Source organism: Pholis gunnellus, assembly GCF_910591455.1.
Source record: "Pholis gunnellus genome assembly, chromosome: 12".
Taxonomy (NCBI): domain Eukaryota; kingdom Metazoa; phylum Chordata; class Actinopteri; order Perciformes; family Pholidae; genus Pholis; species Pholis gunnellus.
In genome coordinates this window covers 5,901,051-5,924,255 of record NC_136539.1, presented here as the reverse complement: position 1 = coordinate 5,924,255, position 23,205 = coordinate 5,901,051, and the positions used below count along the sequence as shown (strand labels likewise).

General features: G+C 41.2%; 1 protein-coding gene across 1 annotated transcript; it reads right to left on the bottom strand.

Annotated features, from left to right (window-relative positions):
• Positions 1–5,548: 5,548 nt before the first annotated feature.
• Positions 5,549–22,766, bottom strand: LOC306703784 (alpha-1,6-mannosylglycoprotein 6-beta-N-acetylglucosaminyltransferase A-like). The gene is made up of 19 exons (XM_079169853.1): positions 22,710–22,766; positions 19,203–19,331; positions 18,977–19,061; positions 16,503–16,694; positions 15,527–15,703; positions 14,449–14,525; positions 14,141–14,230; positions 13,972–14,037; positions 13,565–13,741; positions 12,759–12,928; positions 12,460–12,588; positions 12,079–12,212; positions 11,813–11,946; positions 11,192–11,338; positions 7,407–7,553; positions 7,099–7,212; positions 6,880–6,954; positions 6,618–6,775; positions 5,549–5,957 (listed from the first exon to the last, which is right to left on the bottom strand). The coding sequence occupies exons 2-19, from the start codon at positions 19,293–19,295 to the stop codon at positions 5,756–5,758; spliced, it is 2,367 nt and encodes a 788-aa protein (XP_079025979.1). The 5' UTR covers positions 19,296–19,331; positions 22,710–22,766; the 3' UTR covers positions 5,549–5,755.
• Between the last annotated feature and the right edge of the window lie 439 nt (positions 22,767–23,205).

The window sequence follows — 23,205 nt, the reverse complement described above, 5'->3', positions numbered from 1 at the left end:
GGCTCCGAGAAGCCAGCTACTACCTGGGGGCAGTTCTGAAAATATGCTGCGGCCTACCTCAGAGCTATCCAGCTGTCCTCTGTGGAGTTGTTTTTTTCCATACTATACAACATTTCTACAACTGTGTGATTATAAATACCGTGGCTCATTGGGTAGAGGGGGTCGTCCGGTAACCGCGAGGGCGGCGGTTTCATCCTTGGCTGCTACATGTCCTGTGCCGAAGTATACCTGAGCAAGACACTAAACCCAGCCCACTGCTCTCAATATGCTAGGGATTGGTTAAATGCAGAGCTTGAATTTCATATGTATATAATGACGACTATAATACATTTAATTTCACTATATTTTTTAAATAAAGATGTCTACATTTCCCTTTCTCTCCTGTAAGCTAAGCTCTTTTTTATTCTACTAAGTAAATAATCAATGTGAACAATTTGATATTCAAGGAGGGATTTGGTAATCCTAAAATCAGTCTGGTGGCACCAAACATCCTGAGCCAAATAACAAAAAGTGGTAGCAGTCAAAGTCTATTCTGAATCCAAAGTTACAGGTCAGATATGCTACTGGTTTACACGACAGGAGTTTGGTGCAAGTATCTTACCACAGCATCCTACATCAGACCCACGGGAAGCTTTAAGTGAGCTCTGAGGCAGACTGGCACAAAGACTTCCTGCCCCCAGGTAGCACTGAAAACTGGCCGACCATCTTTACACTCTGCTGACGGCAGCCTGCGGCTTGCCCCACCCAGCGAAGTAAGCCACACAGTGACCTATCATTGGCAGGACTCAAGAGCGCGACTGAGTCTTCCCCCCAGTTCAAACACTCACCGTCAGCATTGGCTCCGAGAAGCCAGCTACTACCTGGGGGCGGTTCTGAAAATATGCTGCGGCCTACCACAGAGCTATCCAGCTGTCCTCTGTGGAGTTGTTTTTTTTCCATACTATACAACATTTCTACAACTGTGTGATTATAAATACCGTGGCTCATTGGGTAGAGAGGGTCGTCCGGTAACCGCAAGGGCGGCGGTTTCATCCTTGGCTGCTACATGTCCTGTGCCGAAGTATACCTGAGCAAGACACTAAACCCAGCCCACTGCTCCCAATATGCTAGGGATTGGTTAAATGCAGAGCTTGAATTTCATATGTATATAATGACGACTATAATACATTTAATTTCACTATATTTTTTAAATAAAGATGTCTACATTTCCCTTTCTCTCCTGTAAGCTAAGCTCTTTTTTATTCTACTAAGTTAATAATCAATGTGAACAATTTGATATTCAAGGAGGGATTTGGTAATCCTAAAATCAGTCTGGTGGCAACAAACATCCTGAGCCAAATAACAAAAAGTGGTAGCAGTCAAAGTCTATTCTGAATCCAAAGTTACAGGTCAGATATGCTACTGGTTTACACGACAGGAGTTTGGTGCAAGTATCTTACCACAGCATCCTACATCAGACCCACGGGAAGCTTGAAGTGAGCTCTGAGGCAGACTGGCACAAAGACTTCCTGCCCCCAGGTAGCACTGAAAACTGGCCGACCATCTTTACACTCTGCTGACGGCAGCCTGCGGCTTGCCCCACCCAGCGAAGTAAGCCACACAGTGACCTATCATTGGCAGGACTCAAGAGCGCGACTGAGTCTTCCCCCCAGTTCAAACACTCACCGTCAGCATTGGCTCCGAGAAGCCAGCTACTACCTGGGGGCAGTTCTGAAAATATGCTGCAGCCTACCTCAGAGCTATCCAGCTGTCCTCTGTGGAGTTTTTTTTTTTCCATACTATACAACATTTCTACAACTGCAGTTGGCAGAGCGCTACAGAGTCTTCCCCACAGTTCGAACGCTCACCGTCACCTTTGGTTCCGAGAAGCCATGGGCTACTAACCAGAATGTAGTTGTTAACATATACTGCAGGACACTCTCCAAACAGCTCAACACAGTGAGCATGAATCTGCTTACATGAAAGGGCAACACCCGACTGTAATAGGTTGAAAAGCCTCAGCCAACGAGCCGGATGATAGACCTTCACGTCAACAGGGAGCCCCCCAGGAAGTCTGACCACAGTCAAATAAAATAAAACTGTACTATAAATTATGAGCAGTTGTTTTCCCACGGCCTACCTCAGAGCCTCAGAGCCTCAGAGTTGTCCGGCTGTCCTCTGTAAAGTTTTGGAAGATACTGAGTTTAATTTGCATATTAACCTGGCTTCATACATAAGATGACACGTCAACATTCTAATTTATTCGAGTCAGAGAACAGTGCGTGTTCCATCCAGCATTCTATTCTATTCTCAAGGGCAGATCATGTCTTCTTTTATGAATTCACTATTTGCTAGTCCAGCGTTCACTATGTTTTCCATGGCACAGTTTTCACAAAACTCCACACATTATGACCAGTTAGCAGTAATGAAATAACACTGTATATTACAAATAAAATGTGTCTATTGCTTTGCAGAGTCACAAGTCAGAACAAAAGTTTAAGCTGTTGCAAGTAACTCAACAAATTCTCCTTTTAACATTGTTAAGCTGTCTATGTTTGCAAATTCATATTCAAATGCTAATATATTGCATCCCGTGTACTTGATGGTAACTATAGCAACATCCAATCTCACCTGCTCCTGAGTTTGGGAATTAGTCAGTTGATGGATTTAAGACCTTAAAACTGTTTTGAACTGAAGTATTTGGTGGTTAATAGTTATTAAGACAAATAATAATAATAAGTCTTTCTATTACCCAATTTACATTTTACTACTATGACTTTTTTTGACATAATATAGGCCTACTATGACTTTATTCAATATGCTATACTGTGACTTATTTATTACTTTATTCGACATGCTAAAGCTAAACTATGACTTTTTTAGCTTGTGAAGTAATTCATATTTTTCTAGCTACAATGTTAGCGAGCAAGCAAGCTAAGGTTAGCCAGCTAGCTGCAATTTAGCTATGCTGCATGGATTTGGCAAAAACGTTTTGGACATACTTTATATGACTTTTTTCAATATACAATACTTAAACTTTTTAGACATACTGTAATATGACTTTTCTTTGACTTGGTCCATATTATTTTGCGACAAAGGATGCTCTGCTTAATATTTAAAATGTAAAAGGTATTGTGGACTCTCATCTTAGTATAAATATTCATTTATAATTGAAAGCTTCCAAAAATTCCTCTTTTTGGGGTCCCAGTAAAGGAGGACGATGCTGTAGGATCTCTGAAGTACTTAAACTGCAGGCTTGCTATCTTAGTGAGTGTGCAGTAGAGAACAACGGAACTGTGACATCGGTGGCGGCTGGTGGAAAATCCCAGTATGGTTTAATGCAAACAAATTAAGGTATCAAACACGCATTACTACTTTGCAGTTAAATATTTAACATTTATTCCAACACGAAAAAAAGCAGTAAATAGCATCTTATTTTTGTCACCCTCACAGGCAATTCAATATATATATATTAATATAAAATGCATATATAGATATAAGCTATGATGAGTTTTCACTGTTAATTTACCATCTCAATTAAATATTGATGCCTCCATGACCAAGTTAAGCAGATGAGACTGAGGACAACTATGTAGAAGAAAAGATGTTCACTTTGCCTAATATGTAGCTTGACAGAGTTCTCATGTGTGCCCTGGTGTTCTCATGTTTCCTTACCTCCTCATCCCTCACTCCCAAACCTGTTTTTTTCATGTTTCCTTACCTCCTCATCCCGCACTCCCGTAACTGTCCGTGCTGGATCTGTTCCCGTTGTTTTAAGTTATTAGCATGACTGCATCCAGCTAGCCAAACCTGTCTGGTACAGCTAGTAGAGAAGCTTCATGTACTGCTTCCTTTTCCCGCTAGTCTGCTGTCTGATTGTGAGGTCAGGCTTATCTGGGGTCAGCTCTTTGGCCTGTAGTTTCTCCTAAAACTTCTCCTCTCAAACGGGTCTTGGGGGAGTAGCGCTCGCGCTCGCCTGTGGAGACTTCTCCTGACGAGAACGCGCAGCTTGGGGCCAAATCATTTTGGCCCCACTCTGAATCTATTTGAGGACGCTGATTGGCTAAATTGTATGTCACTCATTTCTATCTTTAATCAGCAATTGGCTAAACTGCTTCATAGACCCGCCTCGGTGGGGCCAGCCCCACTAGCTGCGCGTTTTGAGATGTGCACACAAGCGGAGATGATGAGCAGACAGGCTGCATACAAAATCCCCTTCAAAATAAAAGCACAGGATTTTCTTTTCTTCTTTTTTTTTGGGGCTCAAGGTGGGGTCAGGCCCCATGGCCCCCTATTGACCAGCCGCCACTGGAACCAATGTTCACAGGGTAGGCATTGCACGTAGAAATGTGTTCTCAATTATATGTTATCTATTTGTATTGTCATATGCAGGCTTTATAGAGTTAATTCAGATACTGTGTGATGGACAAAGAGAACAGCCAATAAGAGGTGCTGAAGGTGACATGTGTCAATAAAGTTTTACTTTGAAAAAAGAGTTCCACTGAACAGAAGTGATGCCCCACGTTGTTTTATTCCTCCGTAATTACATTCGGGTTAGCACTGGGTATACACGCCAGCATCGCTGTACAATCTACATCTGCTAACAGGTTATGGGCCCAGAGTTATCCAGAGCTACCCAGGGTCACCCAGAGAAAATTATCCAGCGAAGTACCACCGAGAGAAAAGTCGCAACGTATCGCGTGTCCAGTGAGAGTTCGCATACTATGCTAGCACCATGAGTAGGCGAAATTATGAACTGTGGGAGACGAAATTTTTGGGCCATCTTCGATTGCAAGGGCTAAAGGATACTATTTTAAATGAGCCCACCGAGGATGAAGAACCGGCAGCCTACGAGATGAAAAATGCCAAAGCATACGCGGAGCTAATCCAGTTTCTGGATGATAAAAGTTTGTCGCTAGTAATGAGAGAAGCGGCAGACGATGGGCGGAAAGTACTGACGATTCTGAGAGACTATTATGCTGGCAAAGGGAAGCCACACGTAATTAGTGTGTATACAGAACTGACTTTGCTTAAAAAGTCGAGCAGTGAGAGTGTGACGGAGTATGTTATACGCGCAGAGACCGCCATCACAGCATTGAGAAACGCAGGTGAGGCATTGAGTGACGGGCTGTTAGTAGCAATGATTTTGAAGGGACTGCCAGAATCATTTAAGAAGAGGGAGATTGGGAGCTTGTATGTCATATGTGATGAATATTTTCTTGTTGATACAACGCCAAAGTTTATGGGCTGTTAAGTCCCATTAATACAAATATATATATACATAATCAATCAAGTTGTTGTCTTGTAATAGCTTTGCTTAGTTACACTGACATTCCGTGACTGTTCTTCCTTTTTGTGGGGTTCACCAGAGCTTTGTGTACATTATAGCCCAAACCTGAATGCTCTGCTATACCAAATTGTGAGAAAACAGAAAATCCAGAAAAAAGAATTTCCTATATTTTAAATACAAAATACATGTATTTTGTTACATTTTCTGGCACCAGTATTTTGTATTTTGTTGTAATACATTTATTTGGGGGTATTTTGTATTTTGTATCAAAATACATTTTGATGTATTTTTGCCCATCTCTGGTTGTTGCCCTATCAAGGCAACATGTGAAGTCATTACACCTTTGTGTTTGTGCCATCGTAAGGATGCCAGAGACCTCAGCCAAAGTCTTTTAGAAAGTGTGAGTGATAAGTCAGGACATATAAAACACACATAAATACTGTTTATTTACCTTTATGTACATAGGGTTTGTTATTTATCCGGGACTTAGATACATGCTTTGCATAATGCTATCTGTTCCTTAATGTAGTCTCTACAGGGGCAGATGCGGATCAAGGACCGGTCGGATCTCACGCAGCTGAAGAGCAAGGGGTCGGACTGGAACACACAGTGTTTACTGCTGCTGTTGTAGGCCGGAAACACCAACTGGCTGTCAGAGAGCTCCGATGTTTGACAATCAATGCTGTGGCTGAAAAAAAAAAAGACGTTGGAGAATTTCAACTATATATCAAGAGGCGGATTTGAATTCACTGACTCTCGCTCAGAACCAAAGACTATATATAAGAAGTGGATGCAGTAACCGTGACGTCACTCATTGGTTTGTGGACTACGGTTTTAAAGCCTCTAGTTCGACATCGCCATCTTCGACGACAATGCTGCGGTAACTCCCTGTCAATGATGTGGCCGACACTGTCTGTATCCCGGGTGATGAATTAAACAGTGATAAAAGTACATTGACTTAACGGTTGCTGCATAACATTGTCATGGTAAATGGACATGTAATTATATATTGGGCAAGTCCACAAGTTACCCTATTCACACACACATACAGGCTACAATGCAAGGAGCCAACCTGCCCATCAGGATTCAAACATAGACTGTATATATATGAAGTGGACGCAGTCATTGTGGACTGCAGTTGTGAAGCCTTGAGTTTGGCGATTTTGCTGTCACCATCTTGGATTGCGGCCATGCTGACATTCTAATGTCAGAACTACATGACAAGTGTGTTTTGTGAGAGCATTCACTTTACCTGTATACAGCACATTTCAAACAATTTAAACCACACAGAAAAAAACATTAGGTGAGATTAGGATTCATGTTCATGCAAATTAATGTGAGTACTTACATGGCAAGATTCTTGGCGGTGTTAAGATTGGGGAAGAATGCCGGTTCACAGATCAGCCCTGCCTGCTGGCACGCCTGTTTACAGGAAGTGTCTGCCTCTGCCTTCACAACCTGGAGCGCGCTCAGTGGTGGCCAGCTCCCCGTGTTGTTACAGAAGTCCTGAGATAAAGATGTGAACGAGATGAGAAGAAAAGAGTCTCTCTCTCTTTAATTACAAAAAAATCCAACCCTTTTTCCATCCCCCAAACCAACAATCCTCCAACCTGTTTCTCAATCAGGATGTTGACCCTCTGGAGCATCCCTTCACAGGAGAACTCATAGGGAAGGTGCGGCTCAATCTGAAATGTATGTGCAAAAACTGCATTTATAGATTTTAAAAAATTGCAGCTCTGTGTTCATCAAGTTGAGCATCATCTGTATTGTCGCGGTGTTTTCTTTGGGGGAAACGGTAGATTTGTCACCATATTTTAAAAGATACTTGCAGTCTGATTGAGGATAGCAGTGAGAGCTCTCTCCACATCTGTGGAGTTCTGCATGTCTACCATCCATACGTAGGGCTCTCCTATGGCCTCGGCATAAGGATGCTGGGATGTCATCTGCAACACAAATACACCAACAGTAGACTACATTGCCTGTTGGATCAACTAGATCATTTCATTCCTTCTTGTTCATTTGTTTGAGGTTGAAACCGATTTCTGTACAGTGTTTGTTTGTGAGGTTCTACACATAAATTTGTTGAATTTATCGTCACATCACAGTAAGTACCTCAGTTTTGAATATAATTCCTGACCTCTCTGATGTTGGGCTTCCCCTTGAAGAACTGTGTGTTCAGGCTACTCTGCGGAGGGTGTAGCCTGGGATTCAGGAAAGCACAGCCATTGGCTATGGCCTCCAACGGGGCGGGGCCTTCATATGGGAAAGACAATCCGACAAAAACCTACAACAGACCACAGATTTAAAAAAAATAACAAAATAGGCAATGAAGAAGTACAACGTAACCATGTACACTGCATTTCCTGTCACAACAGGTTTCAGTCAACACCAGGACAATAAATGAAGAACTTCAGACTTCATGATTCTTGCAAATGTTATGAGAATCGATTATAAACATGTTACAGATATGTTTCAGAAGTCTTCTGCAGAAAATTATACAATATGTATATATAGGGTCTCAGTTGAAGGTTGAATACAGCAGATCTATCCGTGATTCACTAACAATATAGGTTTCAAATGGTTTACTGCATGATGGTTAGATTTAAAAAGCGGAAAAGGGTTGAGGGAGGGAGGAAGGGATGTAGGGCAAGGGATGGGGGTCGAGGGATGAAGGATAAGGGATGTGTTGTAAATTGTTTAATGGATGTGATTTACTTTGACTGTGATTGTACTGAAACAGGAAGTGCTTTTATATTGAAACCGGAAGTGATTTTACTTTGAAGCCAGGAAGTTGCTTGATACGAGCTTCTTGATGCTAATGACGAGAATGATAGTGTAAAAACGTGGATATGTCGAGTTCTGTTCACTTCAACAGTTGTTATTCTGCAGAGAGAAGTAAAGTGTTCCGTACAAATCCCAGATGTGTCAGAGTCCTCTTTAGAAGCTCCACTTTACTACATTTTGGTGCCGAAACCCGGGAAGTCAAAACTGTGAGACTTTAAACTTCGACGGAGTTGGAAGCTAACGCTGGCTAACGCTAACGCTGCCGCTAGCTGGAGAGATGGCGACACAATTTGAACGGATGAAAAAGAAGCGTAAAACAATACGCACCTCGACAACGAAGCTGTTAACTCACATTGAAGAAGAGGTGAGCGAAGATGTGCCAGACTGTGAGAGACTCCGTGAGCTGTTTTCACTATTGTCGACAAGAGAAGAAAGTTTATTCGACTTAGACAAAGGCATTGAAGACGGAACGGAGACGGATGTGCTTGAGTCAGAGATTGCAACCACTCAGGAATACCAGGACCGCATCCTCACACTGAAAACCCGCGCCAAAAGATCCATTCAGAGGGCAGAGGAAGCTGTCAGTGTGCAGGTGAGCGATGCAAATTCAAGTACAGTCGGATCGCTAAATAAGCGGATAAACTGCCTAAATTGGTGATAGAAAAATACAGCGGAGAAATAAGCCAGTGGCATGAATTCTGGTCACAATATGAAACAGCTATCCACGACAACGACACACTGTGTAAAAGGGAAAAGTTCAATTACCTGAGATCCTATCTGACTGGAGCTGCTGCAAGATCTGTGGCAGGACTAACTATGACTGATGATAATTATGATGCAGCAGTGCAACTGCTGCAGAGCCATTTTGGAAGAAAGGACATTATAATAAGCGCACATATGTCCAGACTGCTAAACTTGGCTCCTGTGAAAAGATCATCAGATGTTGTAGCTCTCAGGCACCTGTACGATGAATGTGAAATACAGATCCGAAGTCTAGAATCCTTAGGGGTTCACAGCGACACATATGGCTGCCTGCTATGCCCAGTACTGCTACAGCTCATACCAGAAGATATTGCACTAGACTACACCCGCAAGTCAGACTCCAGTGGTGAATGGAAAGTGCTTGAGCTTGTCCAGTTCCTGCAAAATGAAGTCCAAAGCAGAGAGAGAGCTCTTCATCTCACCAGACCAGGTAACACACGAAGAGACTTTCCACCAAATAACAGACCATTTGGTAAGCCAGACCCTGTTTATGGAAACAAACCTAAAAGATGGAACGTGCCTTCAGCAACAGCTTTGCACACAGCAAGTAATGTTTCTCAGACCTTTGTGTATTGTGATGGTGCCAAACAGGATGAAAAGGTGTAGGGATTTCTGCATTTTATTACTGTATTTTATTTTCTTACACTGCTTTTTAGTGTTTTAATGACTGTTTTTAATTTTTCAATGAATGTTCTTAATTGTTTTTAAATTTCCTTTGCCTTATGTTTTGATGCTTTTAATGGTTTTATGTGAAGCACTTTGAATTACCTTGTTGTTGAAATGGGATCTACAGATAAACTTGCCTTGCCTTGCCTAGGGAAGAAGAAATGAGGGTAGAAGGGGTCATGGAAAGACGGTTGGAGAGGAGTGGAGACTCTTAAGTGGGGGCCGTCTCTTCAGAAGCTCTATTGGTGCAGAGTCCCCAAGAGACAGCTTCATGAAGATAGGTGCCGGAGGGCATTTATGATGTTGTTCACGTTGGAGCGGATGTAAGAGAGGTATGCGGGTGAAGACCAATGGCCAAGTATCTTAATGATGTGGTCGGGGATTCCTTGACTTAAAGCGGTGGAGGCGGCTCCGATGCGGAATGAATGGCCCAAGTAAAACTCAGGGAGTATTCCGGATCTGAAGAAGATGTAGCGGAAGTGGTGGTGAAACCAGGACCGTTTAGCCCCTTTGCACGTCTCTGTGACAAACAGGGGGTCTTGTGGAGAAGTTTGACTGGCTGATCTAGGTTAATATGGACTTAGGTCAGTCAGGACAGTTTTGCAAAGAAGTTAACTCCGCTTATGTAGACCTGTATTGTGGAAGACTTGAGCTTAAGGAGGGAATGGGCAAATGTAATGAAGTTTGTGAGGATAAGGATGACGAGTGATGGGAACGGAAGGCTGAGGGAGGCGTAGAAAGCTTTGAAGCTATTCAATCTGGTGAGGTTTGATGAGAGTTTTTGAGGGGCAATTCTATTGAGGGTGGCATCTTGGGAGGCAGAGATTAGGTGTTCCAGTTGTGGGGTCAGTTGAAGATGGTGCCTGAAAACAAGAGGGGTGTTGTGCAGATAGTCAGTGAACAGTTTGTAGAGTACTGCTTTTCTGATGGATTGATGGAAGGGGATATTGCGCTGGGTGAGTGCCTTCTTCAGTCGGGAGACTGTCCACTCAGAAATGTGGGATGTTTTGGGACTGTCGGAGTGTCGGCATGGTGTAGAATGGTCAAAGTAGTTTCAGCCATCGTTCGGGCGGCTGGATCTCAAGTGGGTGGGAGAGCGGCGTCGGGATGGGACGATGTCCCTCAGAAGCCGGAGTCGAGATCTCACCCTGGGGCTGTTGGAAGGAGTTGTCTGAGGATAGATGTTGGGAGCCGCGAGGAACGTGGAGGGCTGATAGTAGCCGAGGTTGATGGCGGCAAAGGGAGAAGGTGGGCTCGCCGGGACTTCAGGAGTTAGCTGATCTTCCATGAACAGGTCGTTGTCGGAAGGAATGAGACATTTCTGAAATCTTATTTTCTCCCATGAAGAAGGATAAAGCAGCTGAAACCTGAACTGTCAGAAACTTCTGCAGATTTAAAAGTCAGATTTGGATTTGAGAGCTGTTTCAAATTCAAACATTGTGCAATCTGCTGAATATTCTTGAATATAGAAATGGGTAACACATTTGGATTGCAGATATATGCAATGTTTGCATTTTTTTGTCACCGCCATCAAATGAGATAAAGGTTATTTTGAACTTAATACTACATATTGGGATTTCAAAAAGGTCACATGAAAAGAAAAAATATCAGAGTACAATTACTATTTTTCATACATACAGCAGTGGGCTTTAAAATGAAGAAATAAAGCCAAAGTCAACAAGTGTACAATGTAAGGGGAGACACACTCACCTTGCTCTGTCTCAACAGGACCTGGACCTCAGTGCCTTTGACAATGCCGTGGTTTATCACGTAGTTTGGGATCGAAGGGCTGCGATAATCCACGGTCCCATGGATCTCCAAGTGTTTGTGGATAACGTCCAGATATGCTCCTTTACCCTGCAGTGTAACAGCAGAGGAAAGCAAATGGTGACTTGCTGAAAAGTCAATGGATGTCAATGTAAAAAGGCACAAATTACATCTGTCCATTGACAAGTGTGTGTTTCATGGGGATATCTGAATGAAAAAGAGGGATCCAACAGAGTAAAGACCTCCACAGACAATATCCAAAAAATAACAACCAAAAGGTAAAATGAGGTAACAGGTATTTTTAAGGCATATAATGATAAAACTCTCCTCCCAAAATGTGGAAAAATACAAAAAAACAGTGCCTTTATCATTTCTTCTCCATTTCAAAACTTGACTGCCAGGCTTTACATTTGGCAATCGCACAAATGTCTGTTGTAAAGATGATACATTCTTTTCCTAGAACCTGGATATTTCCTTTATACCATCACAAATAAATACTGGTGTGTGAAGTGTGTGTGATCTTATAGCATACTTCAGAGAAAAAACATCTCAGTCCATTGTTACCTCCCAAAATGTGGCTCTCTTGCCATACACAAGGGCCTGGTTTTGCCTTCTGGTTGAGTTTAACTGCTGAGTTTCTTCAGCGCTCAGATGGTGCTGCACCACAAAGCCCAAGAATGTGTTGTCCGGTGTATGAGCTGCTCACAATGAGAGAATACGCATTAATTAAGGACAACATTTTTTGCCATTTTTGTTCGTCTCAGATCAAGCAACATTATGTATATCCCACGACTGGCTGTTGGAAAAGAAAAAAAGAAGTGAGAACATACGGAACATGGTGTAGAACTGCATTGGGATCAGGTTGAGGCTGGCAAATGCACTCTGACGCTTGTGTTTTTGGGACCAGGTTACATGATTGAAGTCTGGCTCTGTGCCGAAACTGTCCAAGATACGAAACCTACAGCTGATCAACAGAAACAACAGGTACACAGTTCCACCCGCCAAAACATGAATACGTAAAATTTTGACGGCAAAATGCACAATATGTAGACACTGGACACCCGAAAAACACCTGAAAACACCTAAATATTACACCCCGTGTGGAGTGCCAAGATGCACATTTTTTATTGCGACCGGGTTGCACACACATATGTGCACGTCTCGCTCTCATATAACTCAAATACTTTCAATATAATAATGTCAGGACCCACCTGTATTTGATCCAAGATGCCTTTAGTACTTTCTTAATCTGTTTAAGACCGACAATGTCTGTGTAGATCAGGTTTGCTTCCACTTTTGAATGACGAGCTGGGCAGCCACCTTTCTCAGTCCCTAAAAAACTATATATAGAAAGGGAGATAAACACAAGAATGGATATATATAAATTTAGTTATTATAACAATTATGGGAAAATAATAGAATAAGTGAAAATGTATGATGATGCAATGACACCAGTCACCATGACAGAAAGCAGCCTGTGACAACAGGCTCTTTTTGTGTGCATACTCACTGCTTGAGGTCGGGTATGGAGACAGTGAGGTGAAGATGGTGACCCAGGATGTATAGTGTGGAGATGAGGTCACTCCACTGGACTAGTTCCCCAAGGGGGCCCCCACTAAAGGCCATCTCTGCGATTCTAAAACCTGATTCATGTGTCAGTGCTCCAGGATACACCAGAATCTGGGAAGTAGTTAAATTCCATGGACAAGATGCAACAACATTTTGTCTCATGATAATTCTTCACCATAATTCAACTAATATAATTCTTCAAATTCTAATACTGTTCCAATACTGTTATTTAATCGAGTGAACTGAGAGCACCTGTTAAGCTTGGATCCAAAGCCAAATCTTTTTAAGATTTCAAAGTAATATTGTGTCATATGAAAACACTTTTGGACACCTAAGAATAGAGGGGTTTAATCTGATGGCATTAAGTACCCTGTAATGGAAGGCACGTCTAGTTCTTTAGATTTACTATCACTGGAATGAGGACCTAATAAAAGCGAGGCAGCCAGCTCTAAAAGCATCCTCTAACAAGAAATTAAAATGCATCCAATCCATGTGCATCATTATCAGACTGTACAAGACACACTGAAAGAAATAATCAACTCTGATACAGTTATGTGTAATGAACACATTGTCTCTACGTACGTTAAGTCAATGCTATAGTGAGCCATAGCGGTAAATGGCCATAAAATGAATTTCAAATGGCAATTCTCCTCCCCATCATCAATATAATCTCCACATGTGCTAGTATCTAATGGGGCAAACTGTCAACTAGTATTCCAATAAAAGCAACGGGGAGGTATACATTACCTGTTTAGCTTTCCTCCCTGTGATGTTGTATTTGGCTGAAAGAGAGCGTCCAGCCTTGACCCAAATCTCTTCCATACTGCGAATTCTTTGGTGAATCCAACGGAACTGGACTCTCTTTTGCAGAGATTGATACAGATCTGTTAGATTTTCCCTTACCACTGCAGGTTCAGTCTTCACCTACAAAAATAAAGCAAACACAGGTTAGTATTTAGTGTGTAAATGTGCCTTTTGTGAGCCTCAGTGAATTATAGAGAGAATTATAAGTCAATGGTGCAGTATCAGCGCGTGTTCCACAGCTATAAACTGAAAGAAACACAACTTAAAGCAGTTCTGCATAGGTTAGATACATATATTTGACTTGCCACAAAAACACACAAGTAACACACATTCCTTTGCCTTTACTTTACCTCTAAGTTTTCTACTACAGCTACAGGAATCACGCGGCCTGGAAGCACTGGACACCAGGACTCTATCTTATAACAACACAGAAAGAAAGAGAGAAATTGAACACAAATGTGGCGAGGTCTTCACCGGTCAGGGTTACTGTGATATGAGAGCTTGAAACCACTTAGGTACCTCACTCAGGTAGATAAGGATGGAGCACAGAGACCCATTCACCCCATAACTGCTGTAGCAAGGCATAGTCCTCCACATGTCTTTCATCCACTGGAAAAAGAACAGTGGGCCATATTAAAAAAACAAGTATATAATCATGATCAACACAATGCTTTATACTGTCCAAGTTAAACACAACATTAAAATAAGTGATCTAAGAGCAGGATTCTTGCTGTATCGTTCATAGTTTTACCTCTTTGCAATACATCAAAATACTTGGTTCAAAGTATTCTGACAATATGTGATTTTTTAAAAGGATTATATGTTACCTTCACTTTGCCTTTACAGTCTGGGTATCCATCCAAGGGGGGCAGTGGGCAATTTTCATCCGCTTTGATTTGATCAACTACGAAACACACCAACAACAGAATGTTTTCTAGTTCAGAGATGCTCTACTAATTGAAATGTGTTTATTTTGATTAGTTAGTCCAATTAGAGATATCATTAGAAAAAGGGCTACAGGAGTTTACTTTATTCACCAACAGAATTTGTCTCATCTAGTTCTCGTTGGGTAATTGCCAAAGATTCAGCCACCTTGTGGGGTAAAGGTTGTGCTCTTAACCATTTTGTAAAATCCCCCAGGTCATGCAGGCGGCAGCATTACTTAATGTAAATGTGTGTTAAATGTTAAAGCTTTTGTAGAATAAATCAATAAAATAGTGAACATTGAAGGTGAGATGGCTGCTCTACAAATGATCCGTTCCTACTCAATAGTTCTTAGAGCAAGCACAGTCGGACTGTATTGTATTAGAAATGAAAGCATTTGGACTGTGTGTGTAATCCTCCTGTGAGCCACACCATGTTCAGCGTTATGTTCCTTCATTGTGATGAACCTGGACACTTTAGTTTACTGTAAGTCACTTGCGTTGTCCTGTTGTAAACTCGCTAGAGCACCAAATGTGTCTCAACCCCCGGCTGAAAATAGTCCCAAATAACAGCATCATTTACTCATGTGGGAAATCATTTCATATAAACTACAGTGTCCAGCTGTGTTGAGGAGCTACTTAGCCTCTTTTGAAAATTCAAATTTTGCATTTTTAACATATTTGTGAATATAATATAATAATTCAGTAGGGAAGGGATAGAGAAATCAACATACTTTGGACTTGTCATTGGATTTGTTAATGAGAAAAATAGTGACATTCGCCTTATTCCTTATTCTTAGTCAATGAGATACTTCTAGCCAATATTCATTTATAACATTTTCATATGAACACATCCAAATTCATCACTTCTGTGCTGATATAACTGTAATTGCTTTAGACTATCTACTGTATTGTCACTTATTAGAACCGTCCACTGTGGGAAAACAGTTAATGATCTTAATTTGATGAAGAGTCATTTTACCAGTTTTGACTTTCTTCTCTTCCTGCAGCATCAGGAGTTTCTGCAGTTGGAGTTTATCAGAACGCAGGTCCTCAATTATCTCATCCTTTAGTTTTTCTTTCTCTTTTTCTGCCTCCATTTTAATCTGGAGAGACTGAAATTCTTCTTTGTAGTCCTTCAAGGGAGGCGGGGGAGAGACTTAGAGAGAGAGTCACAGCGTTAATTAGCCAAACTATACAATTATTAGTGATAAAGTTAGTAAATATTACCAGGAAATTTCTATTTGTGTTACTTTACTGAAAATACATTTTAGTTACAATAATTGTAAAATATTAACTGAGAACTCTGTCATAGGTGTGGAATTGCAGAGCAGAAAATAATCCCATGCAATAACCAAAATGCACCATTTATCTATTAACAAGTATTGTGTTTGTAGATTATTCCTCTGCTTAGACCTCCTTTGTTGTCAAGAAAATATTAAAAACAACAGTGAGCTGCATTATGATGAACCCGGCCATTGCAGTTTATTTTGACTCAATCCCATTTACACTGTCTTGCTGTTGTAAACTCGCTAGAGCACCAAATGTGTCTAAATCCATCCCTTAAAATAGTCCCCTAACAACAGCACCACTTACTAATTTTTGGGGGACATTTGCCAAAATCTACAGTGGCAAGCAGCTTTGAGAAACCACTCAGTTTATCTTGAAAAATCTAGTTATACATTTTTGACACATTTGTTAAGATGTAAATCTTCAGTAGCAACATTCTTTGGACTTGTCATTGGACTTGTTGACAATGAGAAAAACAATAATATTAATACTATTATTTCTTATCATTTCTAGCCAATAAGGTTCTTATAGCCAATGTTTTTGTTCTATAAATTGTTAACATCAACACATCTGAATTCATCACTTTTTCTACTACTGTATTGTCATGGTCTGGTTTTCTGCTGTGGGAAGAAAGTTAGCGTTCTTCATTTGATGAAGAGTAATTTTACCAATTTTGACTTTCTTCTCTTCCTTCAGGAGTTTCTCCACGTGAGCCACTTGTTGCTGCAGTTGGAGTTTATCAGAACGCAGGTCCTTAATCATCTCATCCCTCAGTTGTCCTTTCTCTCTTTCTGCCTCCACTTTAATCTGGAGTGACTGTAACTCTTCTTTGTAGTTCCTCAAGGGAGGCAGGAGCGAGACTAAGGAGAGAGAGTTTTTTTGTTGTTCTGAGGAATCATTACATTACAGTAATTTACTTACAATTCAGCTGCTATCATACACACAGCACAGCTACAGGAGCAATTTTGGGGTTAAGTGTCTTGGACACATCGACATGCAATGTATTGTGCACTTTTATTTTAAAAGTACTGCTATATGAACAAAAGTGCAATAACATTTGGTTTGCAAACACAAATAAGGTGCTTTTTAACAGCAGTATTCCCTTTACACAGTAGCAGTTAAAATACAGTTATAATGATTCTGATAAGTCTGTATGAGTCTTGGGTGACAAATGAGTTTCCCCACTGGGGATTAATAAAGTGTTTTAAACCTGAAGATGGCAGTAATGCAACAAAAAGGATGCAAGCTGCCGTTAAACACCACAGAAGAAGAAGAAGACTTCGGACCCAAGGGAATGTAGGTGAAGGAAACAGGAAGAGATGCCACACCAAAAAAAAAGTCACAAATGTCTTCGGTGGACTGCGGGCTTTGTGACCTCTGAACCCGGAACAATAACTAAAAACAGCTGAGGCTGCGGCACCGCATGTGTCTTCAGGGAGGCTAAGCTAAACTAGCTTAGCGGGGAAATAACAGCCCGAACTTGTCTGGAAAATAACCCCGCGCATGACGGGATGCTTTGTCATTAACGGACAATGCATATAGTCCAAATCAATGTACTTAACACAAGAACAAGAACAAACTCACAAGAACCAGTCACATATATTTATATAACAACAAAGCAACAAATCAATCCAGCAACACTGCAGCGCTAGAGCACGAGCTATTCATATTATTCATAAAAACGACACGATAGACAAATGAACACAGTAGAAACGCTACTGCAGATGTAAAATCGCAAAAGAACTTCACTTACCAAAGCTGCTGTTCACTTAAAGACAAAGTCCATCCTCCTTTCTTTGTTAATGAAGAGTTTAATGACGCGGTTGTACAGAACATCGGTGCGGGTGCGATGTTCAAATATTGATTTGAACATCAATGCGGGTCAGTTCCAGCCAGAGTCCTCCTGCGAACGTGTTCGCTGAGTTGTAAATCCACTCAGGTCTCTCCAAAAGTTTTCAAAAACACGTAGCTTGTGCATGTCCTGTCATGTAGCTGCCTTGGTTAGCATAGCGTAGCTCCAAACAACTCCAAACACAAAGAGCTCAATTGCAAATGAAACGCATTCTTAGCCATAAAATGTGCAACGCTTCTCCGCCGCTGTCAGCCAGAAATACCGTTTGTACAAATCCTTTTCCATGCTGGGTCAGGGCTGCTAGCTGTGGGGTTGACCGACCCTTTGATACGATGTCCAGTTTTTCTGGAAATGTCCTTCCCCAGAAATGTTTCCGTTTTTCCTCCTTCAGCCATTGAGTGTTAAAAAAACACAGCTAGGTAAAAGAAAAAGAATCTACACCAAGCAAAACGCTAAAAATGTCATAACTTCTCTTATATATGTTTCAACCTGAACTCTTACTAAATACTAAGATCTGCTAGCTAGCTTTCTGTTTGACAAATGTCACGCTGGCCCACTGACCAATCACGGCGCACGTTAATGCAGACGTACTTAGGAGGCTACCTCGGTGCCAGTGGCACGTCAAAGAATACCCCCAACATGTCGAACTAAAGATTTGATTGGTTGAAGAGTATGACAATCAACAATATCGTCCCCATATACTTTAATCTGCATAGTCTACCTAGAGGACCTTGGGCCTCTCTCCTTACATAGAGACATAGGGTTTGAATCTGATTGGATAAAAGGTCTCCTTAAAACAAGCTGTGTTGGAAGCAGCGCTGCAGACTGGAAGCAGATCAACAGAGGAAGACGGGAGCTGTGCAATGAGAAAATAAGCTAATGGGCAAAAAAATTATAATACATGTAGTGTATTTGTGAAAAACTATTAAATTATAAAATAGCTATAACTTTGTGATTCTGTTTAGACCAGCAGAGAAGGCTTAGCTGGCCCTGATGGCCCACCACAAGAGCTGTGACATAGGCGTGTATTGCCGTGGCAAAAAAACTCTTGTCTGGAAAGTTTGCTCACTGTTATCAGAGGATTCCACGATGTTCAGGAGGTCATCCACAACCTTTATAATACTCTTCATTATTACTAGGAGAATAAAGGGTGGGGGAGAAAAAAGGAGAGAGAAGACAGACAGGGCTGAGCAGGAAAGACGGGGAGAATTAATAGAGAGAAGGAGCAGAGGCTGTGATGTGTGTTTTCTTTCTCTCTTTTTATTCCCATTTTCTCTGTGCTCCCTGTACCTTCAGGCCTGTGTGTCTCCACTTTGCCATGCTGGCTCCGTCTGTTGTGATCGGTCATTCCGACGTCCTGCTGGTCAGCGTTGCTCTAGAACCAGTTTAGACAAACAAGATGCACGTTACACAACAAAAGGCATTTTTGACCATTGTGAATAGAAGAAAATGTGTGTATAAGGCAAACCGTTGTGTTATTGGTTCAATTAATTATTGAATGAATGAAGATACAGACCAGGATGAAATATGACAAAGTCAGACACCAGATGAAACCAATGCCCAGGAGCATCCACAGAATCCTCCTCAGGGTGGCTGTTGCTTTTCTCATGGTGCAAATGTGCTCAGCCTGATGGATGGCATGGGCCTTGTTGTAAAAGAAATTACATTATTCTATGTTAAATGGAGCGTTTCCTTAACACATACGTTATAATTCTGCACTCTAATGAATTGTTGTAAATTCACGGTGGATTTTCAATGGTATCTTACAGTATTTCATACATACAGTTAAATAGTCATCCCTCGCACTAGACTGTGGAGAGCAGGGCGGTCCTTCAATCAGAAGGTCGGCGGTTCAATCCCTATCTCCGACTCCGCTAGTCGCATGTCGAGGTGTCCTTGAGCAAGACACTAACCCCAAAATGGCTCCCGTAGCTGTGCCTATGGTGTATGGATAGAATCTGAATTGTAAGTCGCTTTGACTGTAATGTAATGTTACATTAGGTTGCTAATGTCGAGCTCAATTAGCCTTAGAAAGGTTAGCTAGCTAACAGCATAGTAAGTTAAGTTAACATAAATAAAGTTAATCACCAATTACAGTGTTAAGATTCAGGTTAACGTGAGTAACCTAACTTGTGTTTACTTGTTGACTATAGGACCGCAAACAGGATGATTATCAAAATTGAGAGCAGACCAGAATTCACCAACATGTGTTCAAGACGATGAACAGTTGAGGTAACGTTACCTGTATGTTATCCCAGGAGCAACATTAAAACCAGATCAAACTCATTTTAGTGTTGAACATGGTCCATTGTCTTAGCTCCATTTCTTCACCTAACATAATCAGCTCATCACATAGGCACGTCTGTTGATTTAAACTGTATGGTATCGTTGTAGGCACATGCAAGTGTTTATCCTGGATGTCAGAACTTTCCAGAAGTTCAGAACATTGTGTTTCTAAAGTTTTTATTTAATTTGTTTTACAGTCACTTGTCTTCAGAGATTGAGGATACCAGCCAGACGCTGCAGTCAAGTCTTCTTTCAAGGTGTTCTCTCTCTTTATTGTTTTCATTCAAGAGTGAGTTCATGCAGTTCAAATTAATTATAAATGTGTATAAGACTTCTTCACAAGCTAGACTGCGATGCAGTTATATTACACTGTTCTTGATACTATTTTAATTCAGCGTTTCACTCTTAATGCTATTTTAATGCCGTGTCTGAGGGAGTGATGCCGAGATCAAAAAGTGGTCGATGGTACCGATACCTGGAGTGGTATGCTGCTGTTGTTCAGCGGGAGGTACCGATCCCTGGGGTGGTATGCCAGTACTTTTCCAACGGCACACCGTTTCCTAAAGGCCGGTGCCGCTTGAAAGTTCATATTAGTGGTGTATGCCGTTGAATCAGAGTGGTATGCCATTCACATCAGTGCTATGTATATACTGTGTACATATATATATATTAGGGGTGCAACGGATCACAAACCTCACGGTTCGGTTCGGATCACGGTTCTTGAGTCATGGTTCGGATCATTTTTCGGATCAGCAAAGAAAAGGGGAGGAGACAAATATAACTTTGCTTTCCATTTCTTAATTAAAGAACTTCAAGAACACTTAAAGCAAAGAACTTCGGGCTATAGTCTTACACAAAAACAAAAATATTGAAAATGTCCAATTTAAAACAAAATGAAACAAATAAATATAAAACATTCAAGAATACAAATTTCTGTTAAATTTAAGTCCAACATGAGGTATGTTGATACCCTCTTCAGGGCAGACTGAAGCTAGATTACACTGTTTCAACTGAACTGAACTGCTCGGCAACAACTTGGGTCAATGTTTACTTCCTGTTAGGTAAAGTCATTCAAATACACAATAATGTTTACCATTGCTGTGAAATGGTCTACAACTTTACATTTTTTTTCAAAAAGATGAGAATATCGACATTGTCTAGGGAGAGGGTAGACCTTTCTGTGGTGACTGGGATATTGCTATTGGGCCTGTCTAGCTTCCACTCTGCTGCTTCTGTCAGCACCTGTGCCAGGTGTGTGTCTGTGTGACTCTCACAGAGGGGGCGTGTCTACAGCACCGGAATATGTATCTCCGCCGTGATGAAGTGAGTGGTCACAGTCACGTAGCTCTTCGTTGCCCTGGAGCACTTTAACCAGATTTAGAAATCCTTTGTTTTCCACAACAGAGAATGTCCTCATGTCTGCAGCAATAAAGACCTCAATAGATGCTGTAATAGCTTTAGCCCGGTCTGATTCTGCCACAAACGGTTTCTTAAATGCCGCGATGATACGTTGTTGTCGTGGCTTGACCCCCGTCGCTGAAAGACCAGGATGGTGGCTCTTCATATGTGTGGACATGTCCAATGTATTGCCGTTGTCGTATGTTTTTCTCTTTAAACAATGCTAACGGTTTTGTCCACCACCCTTATCCGTCATTCTAAGTTACAGGGAAGACAAAATGCTCCCAAACTTGTGACTTCAATGACGCCGGGGGCTTCTCAAGTTCCTCTGCTCGCCATGACTTTCACCGTTAAATGCTTCTAACACGCTCTGTTCACGTGAACACACTACTGCTTTATATCTGTTCACTGACACTCTGCATTGATATTTTGGGATTCGTTACTTCAAAAGGAACAGCAGCAGTACAACTTTATTACACACTATGATTACACTGTAAAAAACAAATAAAAACAAATACTCAATTGATCCGGGGTTCACAAGTGATCCGAACCGGGAGGTGTGATCCGAACCGATCTCGGATCGATCCGTGATCCGTTACACCACTAATATATATGTATACATACATACGCCATTATATCAGTTTTAGGGCACATCAGCAAATACTAAATCACTTTATTGTCATTTAAAAAGCCTTTCATATATCCGAACAAGAAAATGGACGAGATAAAATAGATACGGAATATTCCTTTACTTAAAACACTGTGTTGCGCTACTTTGTCAATAAAGTCAAAAAAATACATTTACGGCATCACTGTTCGTGAATCAAACCAATTTACATTAAATATGCATATATGCATCAAGAGACGGCACTGGTCTGCCTGTCTGACAGTGGACTACCACTTTCAAGTGGAACCTGCCTAACAACAGCTGCATACCACTCTTGGGATCGGTACATACCTCTGAACAACAGTAGCATACCACTCTTGGGATCGGTACATACCTCTGAACAACAGTAGGTAAGATACCGTAAAAGTAAATTAAGGTAGCTTCACCGTAAAACAACAGTAAATTACTGGCGTCCCTGCTGCCAGTAAGTTACCCGTTTTTAATGTTTAGAGTGTGCCTGTTCCGCGATGAGACATGAGTGAAGGAATGTGCCTTACGTGTCAGACAGAGACAGAGTGACAAGGAATAATTTAGCAACAGGATATTTTGGGATTCTGGGTGATTTTCCTTAGCGTCTATCCTTAATCATTGTAACACACATCTTATCATTACATTGTTTTTCATCAACCAGCTCAAATATCCACAGTAAGTATAAACTTCTTTAACACTTACCTTTGGACCATTGGGCAATCCGCTCAGTACAACCAAATGAACAGACTGTGCACCGGCAGTATCTCTCAGATGCAAATAACCTGCAAAGAAATTGACAGCTCCTTATGCTTCCGCTTGAATCAACCAACAAAACCAGTTTGCAAACCAGTTTGTTTGCATAAATGCATGCTGAATGTTTGTCACTGTAGTTTTGATAATGATGATGATGACAATGGCATGAGAGTGTTTGAGAGTGGTCAGTTTTCATGGAAATACAAATTACTACTGACACAGTATCTGAGGAAAAAACTACTTGTGTCACCCTATTTTGTGGATTATATTAAACATACTATAACGTTATAAATGAGGATTCAGAACAATGAGCTTTCAGCATTATTTTTTTGTTATATTTTTTTCAAACAAAAACTGCTCTTGAGAAAGAATATTTCACCCCATTTTTTGGGAGGGAGCTTGGATGTCCTTCACAATACATCCATCATAAAATGTGTCCTGCCTC